The sequence below is a fragment of the Leuciscus leuciscus genome (genome assembly GCF_965113295.1).
Source record: "Leuciscus leuciscus genome assembly, chromosome: 15".
NCBI classification, from domain to species: Eukaryota; Metazoa; Chordata; class Actinopteri; order Cypriniformes; family Leuciscidae; genus Leuciscus; species Leuciscus leuciscus.
This window is the reverse complement of record NC_138739.1, coordinates 11,252,491-11,275,389: the sequence shown is the minus strand read 5'-3', so window position 1 is coordinate 11,275,389 and position 22,899 is coordinate 11,252,491. Positions and strand designations below refer to the sequence as shown.

General features: G+C 40.5%; 2 protein-coding genes across 2 annotated transcripts in view; both read right to left on the bottom strand.

Moving 5' to 3' along the window:
* LOC309474957 (uncharacterized protein) overlaps nt 1-22,899 on the bottom strand; it is a gene marked incomplete at its 3' end in the record, with an annotated part of 239,061 nt that overhangs the window by 13,799 nt on the left and 202,363 nt on the right. The window lies entirely within an intron of this gene.
* On the bottom strand, nt 610-14,116 carry LOC309476151 (uncharacterized protein). The gene is made up of 4 exons (XM_082139373.1): nt 12,968-14,116; nt 12,199-12,525; nt 1,411-1,722; nt 610-752 (listed from the first exon to the last, which is right to left on the bottom strand). Exons 1-4 carry the CDS (start codon nt 13,119-13,121, stop codon nt 631-633), a joined length of 915 nt encoding a protein of 304 aa, XP_081995499.1. The 5' UTR covers nt 13,122-14,116; the 3' UTR covers nt 610-630.

Here is a 22,899-nt window from a genome sequence, read left to right as displayed (position 1 = left end):
ATTTGTAAGTCGCTTTGGACAAAGGCGTCTGCTAAATGACTAAATGTAAAATGTAAATGTAAATGTCTTTCAAAACGGCTTTGGCCGCGACTCTGGAGTCTGGAGGACTTGGAGTTAAGTTTTTCTTTGAGAAAAGAGCAAAGAACGGCACTTAAGTCATTCTTAAAAAAAGGAAGATGTGTTCATAGTTTTGCCGGCCAGATATGGCAAAAGTTGAATCTATCAACTAGCTCCGCTGATGGGAAAACGCTCTGGTTGGTTGAAGCGCTGTCCTATTGCGTGCAGAGGGAATTTGAAAGACAGCCATTTATACCACCCCTCGGATTGAGCCGTGTCTATGGTGAGTTCCAGACCCAACATATTGATGTAGGTCTGGCTTGCCAGGCTACACAAGTGTATCAAGAACAAAAATTATCACATTTTTGTGGGGAAGATGGTATACCCTGTGTGAGCAAAGTCAGTAAGTTTTAGTCCAATGCGATAGCGTTAAAGAGCATTTTGCACGAAAAAGAAAATTCTCTCCAGGTCAAAATTACCACAACGCAACATGAGGGTTAAAAGGAACTATTAAAGTATATTATTATTTGGTATAAAAATGACTACCTTTACAAACTCAATAGCGTTTATAATTTAACACTTGCCTTCTTGAATAGTTTTTCTACATTTCTTGCAGATGCAGAAGATCCCGAAGACAGCAACAATCATCAGAGATCCAGCAGAGATCAACACTATCAGAGACACTGAGACTGGAACTATATATAGAGAGAGAGGAACAGTTAGAGACAGGAAGACCAAGATCATGCCAACTGATAGCATTGATAAATTCGAGCCCAATGGACAAAAAATTTAGATTGTTTCGAGGATGAAGCTTTTATGTGCCCTTGTGACCACTGATTTAACTAGAACTCAAGAAATATTACGTTTATGGTGGGCAAGACGGTTATGAGGTCTTTAGACAAAATATTCAAAAGCAAAATAATCAATTGCTGATGGAGATGAGAATCCTTAATGCTTCATACGAAAGCTGGATGATCCAGAAACAAGACCAAAGTAAGATTGAGGAAATATGAGCTGGAGAGAATATTGCGTGTGCCGTGATCGACAAGATGAAACATCAAGCCAGTCATTGAGGAAATCAAACCAGAAACTCAAAGCACAAATGATGAAACTGCATTTGTCTGTACTTTGGTACTTTCAAAGGAAATATCAGTGGAAAAGGTGATCATGATTGGGAATATTGAGGATAAAGGTGCAGCATACATATCAATAATCCATATAACAGAGATGTTTATGTTGAGTAAAAACAAAAGAAGGAACATAGTTCAACAATTATGAATAAATGTAAATTTTTAAGCAATAAAATGCTGAGTTTTGTTTTATCACCAATCATTGAAACCAGTGCTGTGGTACCTGCACATGTGTGACAGAGTGTGTTGATGTCCAGATGTGTGGTCTGGTTGCTGATGGGATTGTTCAGCACACAGCTGTAGGTGTTTTTATCCTGATATTCCACCTCCAGAGGTAGAGAGAGACTGATGCTGAGATCACACACACTGATGCTGGACAATACACTGATTCCTTTGTACCAGGAGAGAGTCGCATCACACACTTTCAACACTGATGAACACACCAATGAACATGATGATGATGATGATGATGATGATGATGATGATGAAGAACAGTGTGAAGAGTTACTGCTGATGACAGGAACAGGCAGACGAGCTGAGAAAGATTAGAAAATTCACACTGTGTAATGTTTCTGATTGAATCTGTGTATAATGTGATGATTTGTGAGGAAAGATCTGAATCCAAATGAGATCTTACAGTAATTTATCTGCTCTTTTTCAGAGTATATTTTATCTGGAAATAACTAATACAAATCCATCATATTAGCCTACCCTTTATGAAAAGCAGAGCATAAACTAAATCAGTAAAGCAATGATATAAAAACACTTACCGAACCATTGCCACAAACACAAGCTGAACAAAACGCCAACATGAACCATTTTCATTGAGCACTGTAACATTATAATGTAAATCTCTGACAGAAGTGTGATATTAATATAGTGTGTGTGTGTGTGTGTGTGTGTGTGTGTGTGTGTCCTCCCCCATCAGGACCACCTAATCGTGACCACACACACTAGATATTACTGTCTCAATACAGCATTTATTAAGACTCGCGTAATACAACATTCTGTAACAGGCAGTTATTAAAATGATCATAAATTTGTAGAATTTTATCTTTTATTTCTTATGCAGTCATTCTTTCTGAGACAGTGTCTCTGTATGTGTGTATACACACCAGAAGTGTCATGAATAAATATATATCTTCATTTATAATGCTCAGCGTGTGTGAAATATGAGTCAATGAGTGATGCGTGACAGTAGAATCCTGTATTATCTGTGACTATATGACTGTTTCTCAAACTTCAGTCTCTATAAAGCTGTTTTTGTGAAAAGGAAGTCTGATGGTGAGGTTCATAATATCAGGAGAGGAAATAAAGATGTCATGTCTTTATCAGATGTCTTTATCCACAAACATCTGTCCCTAACAATAACACACACTCATCAGGTCAAACTACATTTCTTAAATAAATTAGACCACAGAGGTTTCACTTTGACACAAACTGAGCTGCTGGTGTCGCATTCACTGAATTGTGTGCATTCTCTGAGCTAGAAAAAAAACATGCGCTGTGGTTTTCTATGGATCTGTTTTTAATAGAATGTGTTTTTTTTTTTAAAAAGAAGAAAATGTTTGGGTGATTTGCTTACCTTGTAATGAGTTCTAAACATCGATTGCGATCATGCTTTGTCTTTCTCGCTGAAGCTGGATTTAGGCTACATATGCTTTCTATAGCAAATACATTCATGGTGTCCGAGTTCTAGAATGGGTCTGAGACTGCCATCCTTCTTTGGAACGAGGAAGTAACGGCTGTAGAAGCCCGACTCGCTTTGAGAAAAGGGAACTGGTTCGACAGCTCCCTTTTTTTACAGTTTCGACACTTCTGTGCGAAGAACGTGGGCTACACCCTTTTTCACTGTCGTCTCGACCACGGCTGAAAAGCGCGGCGGTCTGCGAGCGAACTGTAGCGAGTAACCTCGTTTTATTATGTTTAACACCCATTGTGATATCCCGGGGATAGCCTCCCAGGCTTTGGCCCGCATAGCAAGGGGTTGAATACAAACTGGAGACGGGCCACTGCGAGACAGGGACCCGGCCGTCCAGCCACATTGTGTGTTTGCTGCTGTGTGAACAGCGCTCATGTATAGGGGTGCACGCACCCTTTAATACAATTCCAGCGTGAGCTGGAGGAAAAACTGATCGGGGAACAGTTTTTGTGTGTAGAGGTGCGTTCTGTACAATGGGCACACAATCTACGCTTATTATCTCTCCCACGCTAGTTGGGGGGAGAGTTAACACTTTGTTGGCAGTGTTTATGTGTAGGGATGCACACTTCATAGTGGGCACACGCACTACATTTTTTACACTTCCAGCATGAGCTGTGGGAAAACTTGGGACTGTGGGAACAGTGCTTGTCTGTAGGGGTGCGTACTTTAGTGGACACGTGACCTACATGACAGACAGATTTTGTGACTGTGGGAACAGTGCTTTTGTGCAGGGGTGCGTACATAACAGCAGGCGCTATATTTATGTGACTTCCAGCCTGAGCTGGGGAAATATTTGAAACTGTGGTAACAGTGCTTGTGTCTAGGGGTGCACGCATAGTCGCGGGCACGTGACCTACAAGTGATACAGAAAAGAGCTCCATATTGAGCTTTATTTGCGTCACTGTAAAACCGGTGTCTGTTTGCAGGTGAGCGTGTTTTGTAACAGGCCCATAGACTGCAACATTGACGTTTCCAGCCACCTGAGAAGAGTACTGGGGAATGTGGAACACCTTATATTTGCAGGGGAGCATATATTGCTGGGATTACATGGGAAGCGGGGTCAAAGTTGAGCCCGACCAACCCCGTCTTCGGACTCTGCCAAAGAGAGTGAGTCACGCTGGGGCTGTGCCGGTGTGAGCTCGTTTACTTTGGTGAAAATATTCAGCACCGCCGAGATTCGAAGTTGGGTCTCTGGCGTAAAATTTTCAGATTACACCACTGAGCCACAGAAGGGGCTAATAAATACTCGAACCCCACCATCTGAACGGGGGGGGTGCGAGGGGCGGGTTCGCTTTCTGTACGTAAGGCCGCGAGCTCTAGACGAGAGCAGCATAATTTTTATCTGCTGCCAGACGCCACACTGAAATAATGTAAATTTTTGGCAAACGTGAGCAGATAAGAGAGCGTCATGTGAGTCACACAGAGGGAAAGGTCGGCGTGGCTTCATATAATACTCGAGCCCCGACATATAAACGGGAGGGCGCGAGGGGCAGGTTCGCTTTCTGTACGTAAGAAAGCTGGCTGCGAGCGGCATACATTTTATCTGCAGCCAGAGCCGGGATTCGAACACAGGTCTCTGGCGTGAAAGCCTTTGAACCACAGGGGAGAATGACAAAAGCTTTCAGTTGCGTGAGCACATAAGAGAGCATCCCGCGGAGAGCAGAGTCATATGTTTTAAACGCTCATAAATACTCAAGCCCCGCCATATAAACAGGAGGGCGTGAGGGGCGTGCATGTATTAAAACAGGCTCATTTGCTGCAATATTGATATTTCCAGCTGCCTGCTAAGAGGGAACTAAGAAATGTGAGAAATGAAGGTTGGTGCGGCCTCGGTGGGACTAAAACACTCTTTCCTCCTTTCGGGGCGCAAGGGCGGGGTAGCTTTCTTGAACGTAAAGAAAGCTAGCCCCGGGCAGCTCGCTACTGTCCGCTCTGACATCCCTTGTGAACGGCGCAGTTTGCGCAGGTGCTGATCCACTGATGGCTTTTCGACGGCGGCGTGGAGCTTATTCCGGAGATCAGTGAAGTGGAGATTCGCTGAAGTAAAAATCTAGATTATATGGCTTGGGATGGGTGCTTTATAGCCTTCGGCCGCACCCATTCTGGCGGGCTCTGACATGCTAGGGTGCGAAGTGTCCTCATTGGTTCGCACGTCTGAGCCACCTCGCCATAGGTTCGTGCAGTTGCCGCAGCACAGCCATTGACCGCTGTTGTATTACAAATTTATTAAATGTTTAATTAATTATTAATTAATGATTTTAGCTGCTCAGCAAAGTTGCAATTCTTGTTTTCTCCATTGTAAGTTAAATGAGTCAGATCACTGAAATTCACCTTTTGTTCTGCAAATAGCTTGCGGAGCCCCTGGCTCAGATGTTGAATCATTAGGCTGATGGGATTAGTGTCTATGCAATTTGAATGAGAGTGTTATGCTGATTGGGCCTGTTTCTCTTGAGCAAGTCAGATAACCTGCCTAACCGGTTTTCACTTGATAGAATCAAATCATCCCTCTGCTTTGTTTGAATTTTGTCTCCGCCTCTATGTAATCCCTCCCACTTGGAATGTATACATCTACAATGCATACGGTATTAGGTTAGACTTGATGAACTACAGACTTGGAAGAATAAATCTCTTCTGCTTATAAGATCCATCTCAAGTCTCCTGGTCTTGCTTCTATGAGGGAATAAAGTTTCCAACACCGCTCTCGCCGATCATCTGTGTATGCTGTGCAGCTGCACTGCATTTTAAAGATTTGGCTTCAATATTCTCGAGAAAAGGAGTTTTCCCATAGCGTAAGCTAGCTTACGCCATACGAGAGACCTCTCGAAAGGGAACTAGACACCCTAGCGGCAGCAAAATTTATTTTGCAGCCAGGGCAGTCTAGCAACTCTCCATTGACTTTCGAGCTGCAAAAACCTAAACTGGGTCAGGCCAATCACATCGTGTATAGAGTAGGTGGGGCAGGCTTAACACAATGCGACAGAGTTGCAACGGTTCCCTACTACTTGAAAACAAAGAATGGCGGCTGCTGCTGGAGAACAGCGGTCTTTTGAATAGGCTTTGGCCGCAACTCTTGAGGACTTAAGTTTTTCTTTGAGATAAGAGCAAAGAAAAACACTTAAGTCATTCTTAAAAAAAGGAAGATGTATTTGTAGTTTTGCCGGCCAGATATGGCAAAAGTTGAATCTATCAACTAATGTTAGCTCCGCTGTTGGGAAAACGCTCTGGTTGGTTGAAGCGCTGTCCTATTGCATGCAGAGGGAATTTGAAAGACAGCTGTTTATCCTGTCCCTCGGATTGAGCTGTGTCTATGGTGAGTTGCCAGACCTAACATCTTGATGTAGGTGACGATACTTCTGATATAAACATTTATATTAAATATGCCATTCAAATGAATGGAGTTAAACACTTAAACATGAAATAATTGAAGTTACAACATTTTTTAAATTCAATCATTAGAAATATTTGTTGTGGATGCGATTGTTTTTGAACCCTTTTCCTGTGGCGTGCATTAATGTTTTAACCACAGAGATAATTGCTTATCATGATAATACCAGATTGTCTAAGAAAATAGTTTCGTGCAAATAATGCCCAAGGCCTATCTGTTTCCATTAAAAATATAAATCAATTAAAGATACAATTCGGCAAGTGGAAAAGATTGAGAAAAACTTTCTCTGAAATGTATTTTACACTATTTGATTTATGTAGGCTATTCAAAAACAAGGCAAGGATAGACAACTACTTGATTTGTATTAATGTAATGTTTCTTGTACCGTTTATATCATTTGCATATGATTATTCATCCACGTGATAACGTTTAAGTTATCACGTGGATGAATAATCATATGCAAATGATATGTAGATGAGGATCTGCATAGTAAAACTAGGCGTTGTAAGCTCCATATATGGTTATTTCGGGTGGAGACGCATGTGCGCACAATCTTCCGCTGACTGGGATTTATAAAGTGAATTCTGCGCAGGTTCTGGCGTACGCACGGTTTTATAAGTCTGAATATTTTTTTGCGTACGCCATTTTTGGCTTTCGGGCGCACGTACACTTTTAGTAAGGTTCCTACGCACAGTTTTATAAATGAGGCCCCAGGTCTATTACACTTTCCTTATTTTGATGACAGTCATATCTAGTTCCTCTTCCATCATTCATACACACTAGCTTTTTCTCATCAATAAACTCTTCTATACTTATACCATTTCGATCTGTATAACTACTACCCCACAGTGTACTATGTGCATTAAAATCCCCACACCAAATTATTTTACCCTTTATTTGTCCTCCAATATTATTCAGTTTATCATAGTCAAGCCTTTCACATGGATTATAAAAATTAATAATTGTGATATCCTCTTGCCCTACCAAGATCTTTACTACTAGTGATTCTTGTTTGCTCCCAATTTTAATTACATTATATTTAATTCCAATTTGCAGAAAAATAGCTACACCACCACCACTTCTGTCCTTCCTATCATTTCTTATTTCTTTATATCCATATATCACAAAGTCCCATTGTGGTTTCAACCATGTTTCTTGTATAGAAATGACATGAGGTTTATTTTGTAAAGTTGATATATATTGTTTGAACTCCTGACCATTGGCAATTAAACTTCTTGCATTCCACTGCAATGTATTTAAGGTAGCCTACTGCAGTATCTCCATCCCATATTTGAGAACTTGTAGTCCCTCCTCCCAACATACTCTCTACTGTTTCCCTTCCCAAACCTTTAATTCCAAGATATTTCTCTGCTGATCTCACTATTATATTGATTTTCTCCGTTTTCTTATCAGTTTGTGCTGTACAGTTGATCACATCTACCATAAACAGGATGAAATCTTTTTTACCTATCAGCGTATCTTCCTTTATCTTGGTACAACCATCACACACATTCTTTGTGATATCTTCTGTTTCCTTCTCTTTTGGTCTTTCTGACTGAATCGGTACTCTTTTAACTGCTTCTGCATATGAGATCCCTTGAGATGTTTTCACTCTCTGAATTTCTACAGCTTTCTTACTTACCTCACACATCCTCAGTATGCTGAACTATGTTCATCTCCTTAAACTACAACATTTCAGCTTAGCTCCATTAGCTCCACCCTCACCATTTGAATTCATTTTATTTTATGCCGTCTACGCTTTCGATTAGTTTTAATTCCTACCGAACTCCAGTCTTCAAATTTCCCGCTACCTACTTCCATTTCTCTTACTTCACTATCAAATCCGTCACTTCCTTCTGCCATCTCTTGTCCATTCACAGTTCAGTCGTTGCCAACCGCCCAGGCTTAGCTGTCGGTCTGCTTGACACCTAGCCCCTTGACACTGAACCTGACAAACACAGCACTACATATAGGACTCATAAACGAGACACACCTGCGACTGATCTGATCGCTCGTCAGCACAGCTGACACTGATAGGCAATCAGATCAGAGCAGTAGCCTACACAGAATGAACAAGCAAATCCGCGAACCGTGACACTTCCTTTTTCCTGGTAATGGAGCCAGCAATAAATAGGAAATCCTCCCTGTCTGGGCTCAACAGAAGCATCAGTGTCCTCATTTATACCAGCTGCCACTGTCATCTTTATGTTCCCTGCATCATCTGTGGCTGGAGAGGTTTTGTCCAAGAAGTGGAATAGTCTAAACCCCAACAAACTTGAAAAAAATCTCCAGTCCCATAAGCACAACACTGCAATAAAACTAGTAACAGTTCACTGCACAACCTGTCCTTTTGCTGTTCATATATCCTAACAATTTATGAATAATTAATTAATTGTGTTTGTGACAGTTGTCTCTGCACAAGTAAATTCAGACAGAGAAAGATACATATTTTATTTTATACCCAGACAATGGACAAATGTCTGCTCAGGTCATTGGTTCAAAATTAATGAATTTGTCTGCTATATCTTTGCACAGTAGCTAGGTGTCACTGGTGAGCAATGCTGAATGAAGCTTCGAGTAATGAACCTGTGGGTGAAGCAATGGGCTGAGGTCTCAGTGGTTCAGGAAGCCTCATTTTGCCATCAATAGTGCCTATCCTTAATCTAATTTTTTTTTTAAAACAATATTTTTCTAAATGGATGTCTGAACTGTTTTAGTGCATTAGTCTGGATTGTCTGAACGCTAGTAGATCGTGTTGGATTCGCACAGTGAGGGAGAACCGCGCTGGATTCCACTCTGCCTTCACAAGGAATAAAATTTGTTATCATTCATCGTTCGTTCATTCCTGCAAAGATTGTAGTAGGCATTCACATTCGAACGAACTGGACAGAATCACTTCCACACGAACTGAACTGAGTCAATTACATTGCACTCAGACTTCATGTTACACATACAGGTTGATTCTTTCTTTCTTTCTTTCTTTCTTTCTTTCTTTCTTTCTTTCTTTCTTTCTTTCTTTCTTTCTTTCTTTCTTTCTTTGATTGTCATTGATGAATGATATATTTTGTTTTGAAGTGTTTTTTTTTTATATCCTATTGATACTTTGCAGTCACGTGACTACCACGGATACTTGGCGGGCAACAAACGGGTATTTTCAACTTTGAGTCCTGTAGTTCCAGGACTTTCTAGTAGATATCAAGTCTGTTAGCGAGCTAGCTGCATAACTATGGACTAGGATTAACTCCAAGGTAGCTAAATTGTGTAAAGCAGACAAGTTTTTTTTAAGATAATCGAGCAGTATTAATTCCTCCGTAAATAATCTAGCTCTGCTGTTGGGTCATCTCTGGTTCTCATTGAAAATCATAGATATCGCAAACCTCAAAACAACCTATCACACACTTCTGTTATTGTTAGCAAAAGACGACAGCTGTAAACTGTATGTTCACACCGCCACCGGCGAGAGCGTCAAAGTGCCCAGAAATCATTCATTTTCCATGAATTTTGCCGCTCTCGCCGGCGGCGGTGTGAACGTACATTTAGTCTAGCTTAGACTCATAACACAAACAGCTGACTCGCCGAACCAGCTGGTGAATACTGGTGGTGTTGATTGACAAAACTACAGTAACTTAAAGACACGATTAATTACATGATCATACACCCATTGTATTCAAACAAATGTTGAAATTACCTTTGATGGTAATTTGCACAGACGTGTATACTGTGAAGGTTGCTTATCTCTATCTGGCATGTCGTTTACACCTCAAAACACCAACTTTTGTGTAGTAAAACTGGCGACCCTTGATTAGTTTACTGGGTTTCGTTGCTGGAGAACGACGTTCTTGCCCGCCAGCCAGTACTTGTGACGTCACGTGCAAAGTATCAATTAAAGGGTTGCACTACGGGGCAGTCATGGCCTAATGGTTACAGAATTGGACTGGTGATCCAAAGGTTACTGGTTAGATTCCAGTACCAGCAGGAAATGACTGAGGTGCCCTTGAGCAAGGCACCTAACCCCCAAATGCTCCCCGGGCGCCACACAGGGCTGCCCGCTGCTCTGGGTGTGTGTTCACTAATCACTACTCTGCTCCTAAAGTGTGTGTGCACTAACCTCAATGGGTTAAATGCAGAGGTCAAATTCCAAGTATGGGCCATCATGTGTCACTTTCACTTAAAGGTCCCATGACATGCTACTTTTTGTAGGCTTTAATATAGGCCTTAGTGGTCCCTAGTACTGTATCTGAAATCTCTTTCCAAAAATTCAGCCTCGGTGCAGAATTATAGCCACTACAAGCCAGTCCCAGAATGAGCTTCCTTCAGACAGGCCGTTTCGGTGTCAGTAGCTTTAAATACTAATAAGGAGGAGAAAGGCGGCGCAAGGTGGAGGGTGGGTGTGGCCTTGACCATCTTGCACAACGGTACCGTGGTGGCGTGCATGTTTACATTGGATATAGCAATGGCACGAAGACACGCAGTCTTTCAAACATTTCAGTTTGACCCAGAATCTGATCCGGATGGAGAAGCAACGGATGAATAAGTTGCAACTCAGCGGCTCCAGCAGGACGTTTCCGAATGGTTAGTTTAAAATATTATGTCTGGATACGGTACTTTATTCGGATGGTTTACAGTTATTATCATGTAGCTAACGCGAACCTACTGTTGCCTTTTCATGAGAGATCTGTACGTCTGTATTTATCTTATTACAATTACATCAAGCTCTGCGATCTTGAAATGCGGATATCACGCGCGCCATATAACCAACAGGAAAACGGTTATCCAAATAACAAAGACGTGTACAACACTCGCGTTACAGTGTGTGTATTCACACACATAAACTGCATAGCTGCATAGCTAATGTTACAGCCACATTCTACTTGTAACAATCTAGGTAACCATAAACAGTAAAGCAACACACTTGTATATCATTAGTTGACTTACTTGTCCGAGGTGTGTAGCTGAGCCAAAGAGAGTGATCCAGATTTTAGTTTCAGACGTTCAGCAAGCCCAGCTCTGTATTGACCCTTCGGTGTTCATTTGTACATCCAATTATTGAGCAATTGTTATGCTTCGCTCGCTCAAAAGCCATGTTATCTCGTAGACATACTAGACAAACTAAAATCGCGCGCGCGCGTTCCTACTTCCTAGCTTATTTTCTCATGGGCGGAAAATATTCTCTGGGCGCCTGGGCGGGCAAAGCAGAGAAAGGGGAGGTAACATTCCTCCTTATAACGTCACAAGGAGGAGATTCAAGATCAGCGCGATTGAGCTTCCATTTTCTCAAAGGCAGAGAAAGATAGCAAAAGCTCGATTTACACCGATTGAAATTTCTAGAAAATTGGGGACCATATACAGGCTAGGGGAACTCATATTAATGCAAAAAAACCCCAGAAAGTGAAAATTTCATGTCATGGGACCTTTAATGTTAAAAAACCTCAGAAAGTGAAAATTTCATGTCATGGGACCTTTAACATGTTCTCTCGATAAACCACCCCTTTCAATCCTATTGAAATTATTTGTAATAGAGCTGACACTTTGAGTTTGTAATGAGTTATGTTATAGCCCTACTTGTTTTTAATGTTTTTATGAAATATCTATAGTGACTGCATGATCATATCACCGCATTATTTACCACCATGCGAGCCACAAATTAAAACTTGGCGAGCCACATGAGGCTCGCAAGCCGCGCAATGAGTAACACTGGTTTAGACAATGGCCACATTGGATCGGTGAATAAAATGTTGCAGAATAGGTGAGTAAAGTGGTTTCTGATGCTTAAAAGTGTTCTGCTGTTATAAGTGTTCAGTACAGATGTCATGTGTGCAAAACATGAGTGCGACCCAAGCCAACAGAAGATCAAAACAATCTAATCTTAAGATTCATCACTTTCAATGGTGTAATACTTAAAATATGTGAAACTGATAACTCACCATGGACAGTAAGATTGAAAATCGTGCTTACACTGTTGGTCTGTAGTTTATAAACTCCAGCATGTTCAGTCCTGGTGATTGTGATGTTCAGAGATCCAGTTCGATCGTCCAGCTTCAGTCTGTCTCTGAATCTCCCATCAGGAACATCATCATATACAGTCATGCTGTCGTCCTGTACATTGATTTGAGCTATTAAAGTGTTCTTATTTCCAAACCTCCACAGAATCAGATCTTCATCCATCATTTCAGTAAGATCAGAGTTTAGAGTGACTGAATCTCCCTCCATCACTGACACTGACTTCACTGCATCTGTATCACCAAACACTCCTGAAGAACATTGAATTTGTCACAGATGTAGGGTAAATATTTAATTTTTTTTAAATTAAATAACAGGTTTATAATTAATTAATAATACAGTCCCACAGTTGGCCCCTTTAGTGCCCTTGCTCCTAAAAATGATTGGTTATGGGCAGTGGTGTAGTCTACGTGATACGCAGGTATATGGCGTATACTCACTATGGAAAGGTCAAGGATTTCCGTATACCCACTTTAAAAAGTGTATCACAGTATACTCACTACAAAAAACTAGACTACACCACTGCAAATTTGGTACGAACAGATTCTGCTGTGTGTTTTTTTTTTTGCATCTTCCCCAATGTTCTGTTGTGGCTATTTTAGTTTGATTGCAGCATCTTTTATCTTGGGTTTAACAAACAATGTAGATCTGTCCGATTAAAAATGTCTCCGTTTAAATATAAATAAAACTTACCAACCAGATGCCACAAGTAGAGCAAAACAACCATGTTAACCATTTTAAAATTAGTTCCTGAAATATGCGAACACTTCTTTGACAGACAGATTCTGAACAAACAGGATGTTGTGTTTGCGTACCCTCCCCCCACAGGATTTGACAACCCACTCATTGCACTATTCTAGCATGTGTTGGTTGTACTGGTTCATCTAACTCCTGTTATAACTTACGGACTCTTTTGATTATTCATTTATTCTAAGAAAAGCGTATTTTTCATAGCCACCGAAAAATAACTTCTTAGCATGTACGGTGCTTAGAGCCTGAAAACAAGATCAAGATCTTAAATAGATTTTGTTGTAAGCAGAGAATCAGAACCAAATACATATTGTGCACAAGTTTTACTAACTAAATCACAAACATAACTAAACAAACATAAATACATACATACATACATGCATAGGTAAAAATGGTGAGTGATAGAATGAAACTGGAAACAGGAAATGGAAATATAGAAAATATCCATTTAACTATGAAAAGAACCATCAGCTTATCATTTTCAGAGCAACTCATTAAATTGATACTTGCATGGTCTGTGCAGTGGGCACAATTCTTGAAGTGGTTGAAAATTGAAGTCTTTGATGGGTCCATGAGTGTCAAATGTTACTGTACAAGTTGCAATCTTTTTCTTCTCCACTGGATGGAGAAGATATGATGAACTCTCATGGTTATTTCGACGCTGTTCTTATGGTTGGAGTGCAGATTGTGGCCTGCCGGCTCTGGGCCGGAAAGAGCATGCAGGGCAAATGATGGGATTTGCGATGGACTACTTCTGCATTGAATGAAGACGTTGAACTCCTGAGGTTGTCCTTATAAGTTTTATCAATAAAGGCATGGAACCAGTTTACACTACAATTTGTTGTGCATTGACAATAGTTTATATAATTAGTTTAATAATTAAATTAATAAAAAGACCAAAAGACCTTGAGCTATGTTTAGTAATTGTACCTGAATGAATTTAAAATGAATTTGCTATATATCAGATCAATATTGTCATGACTTCGGTCTGATCTGCAGTGTTTTTGTCTTTTCCCTGTGGGCATTGTTGTCTTTTGAGCACATGTGCTTGCTTTGACAGCTTGCCATGTGCTCGCTGTCATTTTGGTTTCTTCCCTCCCACTCGTTATCCTTAACTATCCTTGTTCTCTTCACACCTGTTATCAATTAATCTCTCACTATCTCCCCTATTTTAGATCCGTTTGTGTTCAGTCCTTTGTCAGAATAAATAGAATTAAATTTTTTTTTTCTTCCAAAGCCAAGTATACTCCACACTCCAGATCAGTAGGTGGCGGAAATGCACCATTTATGTTGGTCTGCCAATCCGCCATTAAACACCAGAAGAAGAAGAAGAAGTCCTTTGTCAGACTGTTGTGAGCATAGATATCATATAAAGGCTAGATGTCTCGTCCGCGCTGCTGGCCAATGGAGCTCGACATCCCCACACGGCGGCCATCTTACGACAGGGTGCTCGCTCACTCATAACATGGTGCATGTACTTTTAAATAACCATAACTTGCTCAATTTTCTACCGATTTTCAAACGGTTTGGTTTGTTATAAACGTCAGAGATGTAGCTATTATACTGCATACATATGAATAATTATGTTCAAAATGTTTAAGAATTCAGAATTATAGCCACGTTAATAACGTTTGTAAGAAACCAAACCGTTTGTAAATCCGTCCAGAATTCAGCGAGATAAGAGGATTTGTGTGCGTGCTGCTCACTCACCTTAATTCACAGAGCCCTGTCCTAAGATGGCCGCCGGTGATGCCGGAAGTGACTCCGCCTTAAGACATCTAGCCTTTATATGATATCTATGGTTGTGAGTAAGGCTTTTCCTGTGACCAACTCTTCCTTGTCTTGTTGTGTCTTGTTGTGCTTCTTCAGACTCCAAGTGTGGTTTTTGTCCTGCTTCCACGGTCTCCCTCTCATCCTGGCAGGCCTGGTTTCCTAGACTGCCTGGTAGTGATGGCAAAAAGAGGCTTCCTGAACCACTGAGACCTCGCAGGCCATTGCTTCAGCCACAGGTTCATTACTCGAAGCTTCATTCAGCATTGCTCACCAGTGACACCTAGCTACTGTGCAAAGATATAGCAGACAAATTCATTAATTTTGAACCAATGACCTGAGCAGACATTTGTCCATTGCCTGGGTATAAAATAAAATAATGTATCTTTATGATGTTTTATTAACAAGGTTCGGGAGGAGCAGGTGCAGATAATTAACCCAATTAGCACAAGTGGAGATCAATCAGTATTCAACTCAGGACAATATAAATAACAGCAGAACCCACCTCTGTTCCTTGAAAGTTTGTTCAGCGTCCCACCTCCACCCCATCTCCTCACTTCTAGTTCCATCTACTCTCACCAACGGGGGGAGTACTCTGGGTTCGGGCAGAAATTCAGAGCTCGAAGCCCTCCACCCGGACAGCACGCCAAATACGCATAACCTTTACCGTAATAAATATATGTAGATGTGAACTTGTGAACTCTGTCTGAATTTCTCTGTCTGAACAACTGTCACACACACACAATTAATTAATTATTCATAAATTGTTAGGAGAGTCACAGTATGAACAGCAAAAGTGACACGGTGTTGTTGAATGCAGTGCTTATGGTGGAGGAGTGTAATAAAGTAAACTGCAACACAATAGTCTGGGGTGGGAAAAGTTAAGAATTGTTTCTGGGGGGTTTTGTGCAGTGAACTGTAACTAGTTTTAGTGCAGTGTTGTGCTTATGGGACTGGAGATTTTTTTCAAGTGTGTTGGGGTTTAGATGATTCCTTTTTTGGACAAAACCTCTCCAGCCACAGATGATGCAGGGGAACATGGAAATGGCAGTGGCAGCTGGTATAAATGAGGACACTGATGCTTCTGTTGAGCCCAGACAGGGAGGATTTCCTATTTATTGCTGGCTCCATTACCAGGAAAAAGGAAGAGGTCACAAAAAGCAAATAAATCAAAAAGGGCAATCCAAATAATCCTATCTAATTAATATAACAAGACTATAATATTGCTAGGCCTACTATAATTAATAATATCAATATACTATAAATATTCTAACCTGATATAATATACAGCCCTAACACATATATGACACAATAACGACAATGACAATGGGAGTTCTCCAAGTTCTCCAAGTTTACAACACAAGCCTCGAATCGCGGCTGCATCTGGCACATCACTACTGCCTGGCCACCCAGGTGTTATCTTCTGTTGGGACTTGGATGAACCAACCCAGCCCTTCTCTGTGTGCTCATCATCTTCTGCAGGGAATTCAGTGTGACTTGGACATTGCGTCGGGTGACGCTTTAATTTGTTTTTTTTTAAAAGTGCTCTCCTGGCCCAGAGGACATTTATTTTGGATTGCCTTTTTCCTTTCTGTGTTCCTGTTGTTTTTTCCTGGGATCTTTTGAGAGCAAAATAAACTGTTGTTACCTGCAACTGAATCAGTGTCTCTCCCTGACAAATATATTTGTTTTCCTTAAATGATTTATAATTAAGATGAGAATAAAATTAGTGTTAATTAATTTTATTTCTGTATAAAATAATACTACCATTAAAAAAAAAGATTTTCTTTTTTAATCAATGTAGAATATGTAACTTAAAAATAAACAGATTAGTGCTCTGTTTGAGGACAAGAAATGAAAACCAATGCAATATGATGAATGTCCAAAAGATAGCACTGACAGACTGTTTTTAAATGGGGTTGGATAAATATATTTTTTTGCTTTTTAACAGTGTGTGTGTGAGAGAGATTTTGGCTGGGTGAGTCACAGTTGTACAGTTTGACAAGAGTTTACAGTTTGACAAAAGCACAATGTAGTGTTTTATTGCGATTGTACACAAATATAAGTAAGGGCACTTTGCAGTTTAAATGATGTCCTGTATGAACAAAATGATGGAGTGTATTTTTACGTTTCCTCTGTTTGATCGCGCCCGTGCCTCTCTCTCACACACATACACGCACGCACATACACACACACACACACACAAACACACACACATGCACACAAACAACATATTCCAGCATTGCAATCTTGACATTGCAGAGAACACTCTGCAATGTCAAGATACTCTGAGAGCGCGGGCGGGTATAGGTATATACACTAGATGTCGCCTTGGCTACTGCAGTTCATTGGAACGAAACCGTAGCCAAGGCGACATCTATGTATATATCTATACCCGCCCGCGCCGTCAAATCATTTGGACTTGTGCTGTTTTCAAGAGATAACAACGATATAAATACTGTTCGTTTTCTCACACAAACCGCTCGTTTCGTGTCTTAGGCCATCAATGTGTACTTATGATGGGGAATTGTTTCATTTGGACGATGGGGAATTGTTTTAATTTGGACTCTGTGCATGCTCTTTGAGGTGGTGACCATAGACCTGCATTATATGACTGACAGACAAGAACGGTGTGACCTAAAAAGATCAAAATTGAAACTACTGCGGAAACAAAGACACCTACATCTTGGATGCCCTTGAGGTAAGCTAAAACATATCAAAAATTTATTTCAAAGTGAACTATCCCTTTAAAGATCAGCTCTTAGCTTTCTTAGCGCTCTCTTACTCTGTACTGGAATCCTGACATGAAGATGCTGCTGAACTAAAAGTTTCTAAGGACCCTCCAATCTTGTGCCAGTCCGCGGCCTTGTCTTTCCATTCACCAAAGATACTCTGACTACCACTGGTTCTCTCTCATCAAGACCACATCAGCAAAGATCAACTGGGGCCTCAACAAATTGCATCAGGACAGTTTAGTGTCATTCCTGTAGCTCAAACAGTAGAGTGTTGGCGTTAACAATGCTAAGGTCTTGGGTTTGTGTAGAGGCCAAAGTACAATTCATAGTAATGTGAATAAGAATTAATGGTAAACAGGTAAATAATTTAATTTAGAAGTTCATGTAATGGTTAAAATGTTAAATTATACTTAAAAGGTTAAAAGCATACTAGAATTCATGTGTTTAGGATTTGGTACATATTGGTAAAATAGTGTACTGCCTCTTTAAGAAAAGGCCAACTCCGGCTATATTACGTTGATTCTCATAATGTGATTCATATCTTGAGAGCTGTGGAAGCGAACGGTTTTCTTACCTGCTAACTGCTAACTTCTAGTTACTTCTATTAGGAATCTTTTATTTCATTAGCAACTAGAATAAGTGTATTAGTCAACTCACATTCTCTTTTGTAAATCAGACCAAGGAATAAAACTGGAGATTTTCATCTTTTATTTCAACAACGTTTCTGAAGTGGATTTATTGAACTGTGTTTCTGGTCTGGCAATGAACACTGCAAATGGGACTAGCTGCTTGGAATAATGTTAGATAGTTATTAGTGTAAGCCATTGCATATCTCAAGATTTCAAACCTCTACAGTTTGATTCCCAGGGATCAAGCAAGAACTGACAAAATGTAAAATGTGTACCTTGAATGCAATGTAAGTCGCTTTGGATAAAAGCGTCTGCCAAATGCATAAATGTAAATGTTTAATTCAAATGGGCGAGACATGCAAGTATCAAACTTAGTCTCATTATTTGATACATTAAGTATCCTTGCCCCTTTAAAGAAGGGCGTTTTAGAACTAAACTGATGGTTTGCTCAAGGCTGTTGATCTGCTGAATTTCAAACAATGCTATAACTTCTTGCTTTCCTGTATTCTGCTTCAGCTCTCTTTCCCTTGGTAAACTGTATGCACATTTCTTAGAGTTAATAAACAATTAATCCTGAGTGTTCACGGGACAAACAGGTTAATTGATTGTAATTTTAATTTAAGTCATTAAGTTAATTATATTAACTGATCCAAATATTCACAATCAGCTATAACCAGTTATTATTGATTATTAATATTTCATACAGCTAATTTGCTACACAGCGATGGTAAGGTTACAGTTTTCTTCTGAGTTGGATTGAAGACAATACAGTCTGACTCTGTTGGGAGAGGGAAGGCATAGCAGGCGGTGGTCACGACCTGCCGGGGCCCATGGGCCCCCATCGGGGGGTGGGGGGGGGGGGTCCCACAGACAATCAACCTGAAGAAGCGGCAGTAGAGGCCAGAAGAAGAGAAAGGAGGGTCACTGAATTTGTCTCTAATAAAACCTGAGAAAGGCCCCACCTCTCCAGGTTTGCTTGACCAGTGAGAAGGGTGGAATTTCCAAGCGGGAGATTCCTCTGTGGTTGATTTATGAATCTTTGTTCTAAGCATGCTCATTTGCATGTGCAGCTGGATTGGTTGCTGATGACGAAACTAAGAAAGATTATTGTAATAATAATATGTTGCACAGCTATCGGCATATCATGTACACAATCATTCCGATCTTCAAAGTACCAATTTATAGAGACCAAACATGGTATAGGTGAGGTTACATTGACCATTGGTTCTATAATAAAATACATATAGTAGTATCAAAGAGATAATAGTATCAAAAGATAATAGTATCAAGAGATAATAGTATTAAAAGATAATAGTATTAAAAGACACAACACAAGACAGTAAATCATTCACAAAATGTTCAGGGATGCATGTTAATTTGCATGTTAACCAGTTAATCGATGAATGAATGCAGGAAAGTCTGTTCTGATGTATGTAGGTCTTGTGGCAGAGGCCCCTGTTCACATTGCTAACAGTCATAAAACCAACTTAACATGGTAACTAAGACCTTCTTGCCCTGTTCGGGGGGATGGCGCCACAGATCCCAGAGTGAGTTTTAAATATAATTTAATAAACTATAACAAAAACTTGTGTCTGACTTGTCTCAGTCATTAGAACATTCAATTATTAAATTGACCTTTGAGTTTTTGTTGTTGCTTCCTTTCTGTCCTTTGAGTTTAGATCATTCCCTGTTTCAGTCTCCATGTAATCTCTCTCTCCATACTTATTTAGTTTCCATAGTTACCCATTACATTCACCTTTTCTAGATTATTTATTTGTTTTGTCCTGTGTATTTATACCCCCTGAAATTAAGTTAATTTCGTGTTGCTATACAATTTGGGGGTAATTGACCCTTCGCTAAGCCCCGCCCTCCTTAGTTACTGTTAGGAGGCTACGCTTGTCAAGCTTTTGCGCCTGGCACGTCTATTACAGTATGTATGACGTGCCAGGTGTATGTATGCAGACATTCCCAAGGAGATAATTAGTCATTTTTGGCGAACAGGTGAAAATATGAGAGAACAAGACTGCAGTATGCATTCGAGGGCTATATCCACGACAAAATATGCAAACGATTAGAGAATAATTTCATCAAAATTGAAGCTAAAGTCTATAACGTTAGGTCCCAGCGCAAGCAGCAGCCGCCTCGTACGCTGACCATTCAAATGGGAAACACACAAATTGAGCCAGCAGGGTAAGTGAAATGTGAAAATATTCTAATATTTATAAATCAAACATCTTATCCATATGTATTGTGGAATAAACACAAGACATTAGCCTGACCACTTTGCAATGATAACGATCTCCCGCTTATATTTGTAGTGCGCCAGGCTAACGTTACTGCTCACACGTCGTGGTCATATAAGTGACTACTGTTATGAACTGATTAAGTTTGCATACCAACCTTTTCCTTGAAGATCTCCGGCAAGCCCCGTGATGTTCCCTGCTTTTACTAACTACCTTTTACTTTTACTAGAACTAACACCGGGAGAGTCGCGATCGGATTGGGTTAACGTTACTAGTTTGGCCGTCGATTAACAAAATGCTGAAATATATTTTTAAGTAATGTTAAATTATGTCAGTGAGCCTCCGTCTTGCCTTTAATCACAGTGCTTGATCCACGAGCTGGGCAATAACTTTATTCTAGAGCTGCTATAAAGCCAAAACACTTTACTTTAATTTCCTATTATCACTGTAACGATGCTTTGGAACAATCTACATTGTTAAAAGCGCTATATAAATGAAAATGACACCCGGCATTTCTCCCCTTGGGTTTTAGGTTTCGGGAAGGGAACAAAATCCACCACCCCGTCCAAACTTTTAGGATACCGGGTATCAGATTTGCACAATCCATACGCACAACGCTTCAGCATGTTTCTCTCGCTCGAAAGCTTGCCAGACCTCCCGCGCCTAGTTACGGTTGCTAAGCCACGATTGGCCTGTGGCGGTTTTCGGGCGTGGCTTAGCGAAGGGTCAATTGCCTCTATTGTCTTTTAGATGATTAGATTTAGTGGTCATCTCTAAGGCTGTGTGTAAGGTCAGCACCTTTAAGGACTGCCCACTGAATGCCTTTAAGGTAAAGTTCCCTTAAGGCTGGTTCACATGGGACGATTTTAAAATTGTCGGCCGATTTTCCAAACCTGAGAGACCCCACACACGGGGATAAAAAATCACGGGTCTAACAGTTTTGGTCGTACAGTGTGTGGTGCGCAGCCACACGGCAAAATCAACACATCACACACGAACCGATTTGACTCCCGAGCATTCCCAGATCAGACGGGAAATCGCGCAAAATACCTCGAGATCAAACGTGACTTCAGAGTAAACAATCATGGCGGACGGAGAGGATGCAGTGGCAATAGTTTGTAGTTTGTTTTTAACCGAAAAAAAAACGTTATCAAAAGAAAAGGCGATGATCTCTGACGTCCACCGGACTTTCTGGTGCGCCATGCCGCCGGCTGTTTTGATTATATTTCCCGGTGTTTCCTCGCCGCCTCGTCACCTCGCTTTCTGATTGGCTACACTCCACAGTCCACAGGCTGCGTGCTCGGGGGACACCACACACGAGAAGAAATCGGGCCAAATAAATCCAACATGTTGGATATCCCCGATTTGAGATCGGAGCGGTCCCGACGTCCTTCCGAGCAGACGAGAGCAGCCTTAACACACCACACACGGCAGGAATATCTGATCAGATTATTTTACGATAACTGGAGCATCCTTAAGATTGTCGGAAGGGGTGAATCGGGGCTAAAATCGGCCTAATTATCCTGCCGTGTGAACCAGCCTTTAGTGAGACTTGATGACTGCAGCTACGATAGCTCATGTTCTCAATAAAGAATCCTGCTGAAGAAACAACCAAGTCTCCTGGTCTTCAATTCTGAGTTTCCTACAGTTTTAGCGCCGTGACCCGGATAGAGCTTCTCACCTGACATTGCTTCAGACTGAATCTTTACTGTACATCTCAACCATGATTTGGTGAGTTCACTCTATCCAAAGAACTGGTGACATTTTCCACAATTCTAGTTGGTGACTAGTGAACATGTTTGTGAAGCAGAAGCTGTTTGTTCACCCCAAAAGACCAGACCGCAGCAGGTTTCACTTTGACTCACAAATTGAGCTGATGGAAGTGAAAAACATTTATTTTACTCCAGTCCGAAACATTTTGTAGGTCTTGTGTTTATGATATATGTTTTTGCACTATAGTTAAACATTCATTTAAACTATGTGGTCTGTTATTTGCTTTGGTAATATGTCCTTATAATACATTGTAAATTCACAACCAGTGTACAATAAAAATGTATTGTTTTGTTATTCCTCTAGTCTAGTGCATTGGCAAAAATAATAAAAATGTGTATTTACATCCTGGAGTCATTTACATTACTGTATCCTGTCTTTACAAACTGTTTAGACAATATTTTATTTAGTAACATTTAGCTTATTTGTTTATTATCTAATAAGAATACATCAGAAATTATATCTTGATAACTGTCTGGATGACATTTTAAGATAAACTTATTTGCAAATGTAAGCAAATGAAGTTGCTTCATTATTTATGAAAGATGGTACATTATAAGCTTCCTCTGAAATATAGAGCTATAGTTGAAGTCGCCTCACACTAGTTTCGTGTTGTCAGACCTTAAAGCGAGTGTGGGCGATCTGTGTGCGTGACATCTGAGACTGAGACTACTCACATAGATGGGAACTGTTTTGCAGACTATTTTAAAGACTGCTGTGTGAACTAC